Source organism: Arachis duranensis, chromosome 8, assembly GCF_000817695.3.
Source record: "Arachis duranensis cultivar V14167 chromosome 8, aradu.V14167.gnm2.J7QH, whole genome shotgun sequence".
Classification (NCBI taxonomy): Eukaryota; Viridiplantae; Streptophyta; class Magnoliopsida; order Fabales; family Fabaceae; genus Arachis; species Arachis duranensis.
The window spans coordinates 47,420,060-47,426,615 of NC_029779.3; the positions used below are offsets into that span (position 1 = coordinate 47,420,060).

Consider the following 6,556-nt stretch of genomic DNA (forward strand, 5'->3'; position numbering starts at 1 on the left):
TGTTGTGGAATATGTACTCAGTGGACACCGATTCAAATTGTTGATTCCAAAAGAAACTTGTAGTATTGCGTTTTCATTCTCTGGTGTCAGATGTCCTGGACGTGGTGAGCCATATTCAGAAGAGGCAATTGCCTTGATGAGGCGGAAGATAATGCAGAGAGATGTTGAGGTAGTTTAGTTCCTCTTTGCGCCAAACTCCTTTATTTTGCTTTATTAGTCATCAAATACTTTTTTTAACTTTAATGTTTGCAGATTGAGGTCGAAACTGTTGATAGAACTGGAACATTCTTGGGGTCTTTATGGGAGTCCAGGACCAATGTGGCTTTGACGCTACTTGAAGCTGGACTAGCAAAACTTCAAACTTCATTTGGAGGTGACAGAATTCCTGATTTTCACCTTCTGGAGCAAGCTGAACAATCTGCTAAGAAGAAAAAGCTTAAAGTAAGAACTGACACCCAACCATTTTTGACATTACTACAGTTCCTCCGGTGCTAGCTTATACTTATGTGAATTGTACTGCAGATCTGGGAGAATTATGTTGAAGGGGAAGAAGTATCTAATGGTGCGACACCTGTTGAAAACAAACAACAGGAAGTGCTTAAGGTGCGTAGGATATTGTGTCATTGATTAGCCTTATTTTTTTATTTAAAAATCGTAAACAATTTGTATCATTGTTGTTCCATAGGTTATTGTCACAGAAGTCTTGGGTGGTGGCAAATTCTATGTACAAACTGTTGGAGATCAAAAGATAGCATCCATTCAGCAGCAGCTTGCATCTTTGAACCTTAAGGATGCTCCAGTGGTCGGTGCTTTCAATCCCAAGAAGGGTGACATAGTCCTTTGTCATTTTCTTGCCGATGACTCTTGGTATCGAGCAATGGTAGTTAATCGGAAACCTATTTATTCCATATCTTTATTCTTTTTTGAACCCTTTGCTGAATTCAAAGCATCTCAGTATGGTTTATATGGCATACCATATTTCACTTTGGCAGTTTGAACTTCGAACAATAATTTTGCTTTTAATTGAGTAACGGTGTAAAACTGATTGAAATGTGTAGGTTGTCAATACACCTCGGGGACCAGTTGAATCTCCAAAGGACAAATTTGAGGTGTTTTACATTGATTATGGTAACCAAGAAGAAGTAACATTCAGTCAGTTACGACCTCTTGATCCATCTGTTTCTTCTGCACCCGGTCTTGCTCAATTGTGCAGCCTTGCATACATTAAGGTTCCAAACTTGGAAGAGGATTTCGGCCAAGAAGCAGCCGAATATTTGAGCGAACTCACTTTGAGCAGTGGAAAAGAGTTCAGGGCCAAGGTTGAAGACAAAGATATTTCTGGTGGAAAAACTAAAGGTCAGGGTACCGGATCAGTCCTCGCAGTTACACTAGTTGCCGTGGACGCCGAGATCAGTGTTAATGCTGCTATGCTAGAGGTTTTGTATTTTTCTGCACATTTTTCATTTTGTCTTGTTCAGAAGCAGGTGGGACAAAAAAGATAGGCAGCTAGCCCTTGATAATTTGGAGCAGTTCCAGAGTGAAGCGAAGACTAGCCGTCACGGAATTTGGCAGTATGGAGACATTCAATCTGACGATGAAGACTCCGCTCCTCCTCCAAGAAAGGCCGGCGGCCGGAGATAAGTGTAACAGAAGGTAAATTATAATATAGACATCTTCAGAGAGAACGTGGTAAGTGTTATTATAGGCATGAACATTGAGTTTTGAGGTAGAGAGGAGAATGAATATGCCATGCGGCAATACTCTGTAAGTTTTGTTTTGATTTTTGTTTTTTAATTTTATTTTTAGATAAAAGGATATTCGTTTTCCATAGATGGCATAATAAGGTGCATACAGGATTCTAAAGTTATGAGAACAGTAAGGGACGTTTCCATCATAGCCGAAAAATGTCATGATTATCTTTTCTTTAAATCATTTTTTAGTGGCAATTCTTTAAACAAAACACCCAAATCGCAAAATGAACTACATTTTCATTAAAAAGAATTTATATTCACTTCAATTTATCAAAGTGACATGACAATTTCGTGAATAAGAAAAGATTGTGAACGAAATTTTTTTAGCAAATAATTAGCTATTATTTTTCTTTTTATTCTTCTGATTTTTTTCATCTACCATTTTATTTATGGAAAAGTTTAGGGAGTCAGTAATTTTTTGTGTTTTTTTGTCAGCACTTAACCATCAAAAGAAAAATGAGTGATTTTTCACTATTAGATATAATTTTACACCATTAAAAATACTATTGATGGCTAATTGATGGTAACAAAATATCAAAATTGCTGGTCTCTAGCATTCCTTTTTTATTTATTGCCTAATTGTTGATAGTTAAAAAGTTAAAACTGTTTTTAAGTAATTCTCAGCCTCTAGTGTTTCTATTTTTTTTTTGGGGGTTTACTCTTTAGTAGTTTAGTGTTTCAAGTTAGAAATGTCGAGTGTTTGAAGATACGAGGCAAATGAATCGGTAGTTCTATTTAAGGGGAGATTATTAATACTCTTTTTAAAAAATAATCATGCTCTGAATTGTATTTTCTTTTATTTGAAATTGAAAAGGATTTCTTACATTTTAGGATTTCCTTTTTTTAACTCGATCTTTGTTCCCGCCTTACCATGTTTCGTCTTTATGCTCTATCGTTATAATGTGTGATTTTTTAAAAAGTTTTGTTTATAGAACTTTTTTTGTTTTAAGGGATTTATATATTGTAACATAATTTGATTTCATATGAATTAGGTTAAAATAAAATAAAAAAGATGAAAAAAGCTTTTTAAGAAATTTAGCTGAAAATTTTATTACAAAAACACTTGTTTATCTGATATTTCTAAATTTGATAATACAACATGTGAAATTGTGAATAGGAGTGGCAATGGGTTTTTGTCCCGCCTTGCAATAATATGCATAGAACCTATCCCGCATTTTAAATTCTAACTTGTCCTTATGGGTATTTGCCTCACCTCTATTTGCTCTTATAATTATTAAAATCTAATAAATAAAATTAAATTTTAAAATTTATATAACTATCGATACACACATAACATAAATTAAAGTAAAAATTTAAATATAATATAATATTATTAATAATTTTATATATATTATATCTTAGGGTAAGTATCACCTAAACCTGATCATACTCCGCTCAAAAACCCGCCGCTGTTAAAACACCTCCCCGAACAGGTAGGGACGGGCTAAGTAATCGCAGATTTGAGTAGTGTTGCCACCCGTACATGTGAACCTAATTGCGAAGGTTTAATTAACAAGGATTGCAATACTATTTAACTACTAAGTAGTGTTTAAGGATGAGCTAAAAAACGAAAAATGTAGTATGAACCTAATGTAGTATGAACCTTGTAGGTAGATGGTCTACAACATTGTATTAATCAACTTTGTAATATAATTATGGAGAGATATGAGACTCATAATACAGTTGATAGAGATTTACACGATCTAGGGTTCAGCCTCGTTAAGAACTCATCAGAGAGAAACGAGAAATTATTAGGTACATTGTTACTAAAATAAGAGATTATTGCATGGTTTTGAAATTTCAAACCCTCCTCGTTCTCTTAACAGTTTTTCTCTATCCACAAAACTATATATACATGTACAAGTTATATGATTTAATTAAATATCTACAAACTATCAACTCTCTAAAGTCCTCTAACCATATTCTACAAGCAAGATACATGCATCTAAAAAATTTCACGTCTTATCGCTACTACCATTTGCTTTTCTTATATATATTTTCTTAGTCTTACTTTTTTGTCACATATGTAATGATTGAAACATGTTGCTACATTGAAATTCCTGCACCATGAAAGAAAAGACATAAGAAAAGACGAAGTCCTGAATCCAGCACATACATATAGTGGCATTAGTATAATTTCGTTTCTATTTTTAGTTTCTTTCATATCATATTATAGTATTAATTATGACAATTTGATTTGAGTTATGTGACACTTGTTGCTACCGTGGACTTTCTGAATAATTTCCATTGGCTGCCATTTGATGCCACCAATATCAAAATTGGCACCTTCCCCCTCTTCTAAGCTTGATTAATATCCTTACAAAACTACAAACATTAATAAGTTGATTCGTCTATTTAAATGAGTTTAATTTCGATGCATTGACAGTAAATTATATTTGTTCTTTTGGATGATTATTCACAAAATTAATGCGAAAAGTAGTTATTTTTGATAATGTAGCGTTATTTAATTAGATACACGTATAAAATTACTTTACACTCATAGTGCATCAAAATTAAATTCTTTAAATATATATGTTAGAAGTTTGAATTTTAATTATGTATAAAATAATTAATTGACTTATGATATATTTTTAAATAAAATTTAAATCAATAATAAATTAGTTCTTAACTTTATGAATTGAGAAATATTTTAAGAGAAAAATATAGGTATAGATGAAATTTTAAAGTTAAGATATTCTTTTGATACTTTGACAATGAACAGAAAGTATATGAGTTGTTTTGTTTATATTTTCACTTTTTGTTTTTAGAATTTTTGTAAAGAAAAAAATGAAAATAATAAAATTAATTTTCTATTTTACTTTATTTTTACATGTGTACAAAATTCTAAAAATAAAAACGCACTGAACATATTCTTATTTCAATACAAAAAATAATACATTTCAAAATAGTCTTTCTTGATGCATACATTGCTTGTATAGTTTATATAACACTTCTTTTCTTAGATTAAAATAAAAATGAAAAGTTTAGAGTAGTGCCATAACAAAACATATTTTTATCATAAATAAATAAAACCATGATGGCATACGGTTTAATTTGTAAAATGTCAAGACATTATACATGCCAGTAATAATAATAATAAATTGTTAATAAAGGCGAGGAATTATTTTCCAGGCTCATCATGTTACACAGACCCGGGGCCAAGCTTTTGTCTCCCAATTTTCAACGACAACAATTAATTTATGAATAAAGGATCCCAATAATGTTCACGTTTTTTTTTCTTCTTATTTTTAAGTCAAGATTCTGATTAGGTTATTTCATTTCTTCAAAATTTTTAGGTCAAGATGCTGATTAGGTCGTTTGATTTTGTTCAAGGTGATGATGGCTCTAGGTAATAGCTATATTCCAGATCTCTCACACAGAGTTTGCATATATAATTATGACCACCAAAAAAATAGTTTTCAATATATATACACACATTCAGCCCTCAATTTGATTATTAATGTTACTATTAATTCATGTTTTTTCCCTCTTTATACAAGATCTCATCCATATTTAATTTTGCCACCTCATCATATATATAAAATTAAATGATTCTGTTAATTTCTATCATTTTTTAAATTTATAATTAATTATATTTTTATATTGTAAAAAATTTGATTAAGTCTTTATACTAATTTTAAATTCGTAATTGTCCAAAAGCTCAGCTTGTATGACATATATTGGATATTTCTTGTCATCCTTTAAATTTGAAGAACGAATTCTTGTATCATAGCAGCCGTTCAAGTTCTTTTCAAGACTTTGGTGGATATGGCGAGTAAAGAATAATGACATCTTTAATCCTCATGAAATTTGACCTCCAGAAAATGTAATTTGTTTGGCATTAACTTCAGAAAAGGAGTTTAGGAATATTTTTAAATTACAACGTATGTCCATTCCCTCTATTCTAAATGGTTTTTGGAATCCCCTATCCATTGGTACTTTTAAGATTAATTGTGATGCTAGTTATCCTAATTCGGGTGATAGTGTTGATTTTGCTTGTGTTATTAGATATTGTAATGAGAGTTGGCAAAGGGGGTGTTTGGGAATGATTGAGAGTAATAATATTCTTGAAGGGGAATTGTTTGTTATTTGTGAAACGGATTGTGTGGAAGCGTTTAATCTTGTTACTAATCACCAAGATGGTTTTGGGTTTATTAATCCATTAGTGTTCAAAATAAGAGATATCATGCATTGAAATTGGCGTGTTCGTTTGATTATTAGAGATGCAAACACGGTGACAGATACTATAGCAAAAATAGGGATGAAGTTACAACTTTTTTATATGGAACTTCCTTCACCTTGGGAAGAATTTAAGAGTAATCTTAAATGGGACTGTTTCTTTATTTAAACAATTTTTTTATTTTATTTGTTTTATTTTTCTTTGTTCAATTTATTTAAATCACAAAAAAAAATTGTAATTATTAGATGTTTTTTAACCGTAAACGTTATAAAAATATTTTTATCCATCTAACAACACTGACGATTATGTTTATATTCCGTTAAGTTAAACATTTAAAAAACGACAAATATGTAATTATAAATTTAAAATTGGTATAACCTCCCAATTAAAAACTTTTAAAATATAAAAATTTAATTATATATTTAATAAAATTATAAAGACTAACACACATGTACCGTGTGTCTTCATTGTTCTCCTAATAATTAAGGCACACACAAATTAAATATTTAATCATAATCACCCACGACAAATTAAAACAATAAGTACAAAGGTAAAACAGTTTAGTTTGTAATGAAAATCTAGATTTACGTACCCAGAAAATAATAAATAAATGAATAATGTGAGG

At 30.6% G+C, this 6,556-nt stretch overlaps 2 protein-coding genes across 2 annotated transcripts in view; one reads left to right on the forward strand and one right to left on the reverse strand.

The window, feature by feature from the left end:
* The window catches only part of LOC107463402 (ribonuclease TUDOR 1), a 5,564-nt gene extending 3,635 nt beyond the window's left edge, over positions 1–1,929 (forward strand). Inside the window, exons 12-17 of the mRNA XM_016082192.3 lie at positions 1–169; positions 253–441; positions 523–603; positions 686–880; positions 1,059–1,441; positions 1,479–1,929. The exon at positions 1–169 is cut by the window's left edge and continues 80 nt beyond it. Coding sequence (XP_015937678.1) covers positions 1–169; positions 253–441; positions 523–603; positions 686–880; positions 1,059–1,441; positions 1,479–1,641 — 1,180 coding nt within the window. The 3' untranslated portion in view covers positions 1,642–1,929. The remainder of the gene's footprint in view (positions 170–252; positions 442–522; positions 604–685; positions 881–1,058; positions 1,442–1,478) is intronic.
* A 4,289-nt stretch (positions 1,930–6,218) lies between these two features.
* LOC107463360 (uncharacterized) overlaps positions 6,219–6,556 on the reverse strand; it is a 1,847-nt gene continuing 1,509 nt past the window's right edge. The window contains exons 4-5 of the mRNA XM_021130250.2: positions 6,377–6,406; positions 6,219–6,227 (exon numbers count right to left, since the gene is read on the reverse strand). Of these exons, the coding sequence (XP_020985909.1) occupies positions 6,219–6,227; positions 6,377–6,406 (39 nt within the window). The remainder of the gene's footprint in view (positions 6,228–6,376; positions 6,407–6,556) is intronic.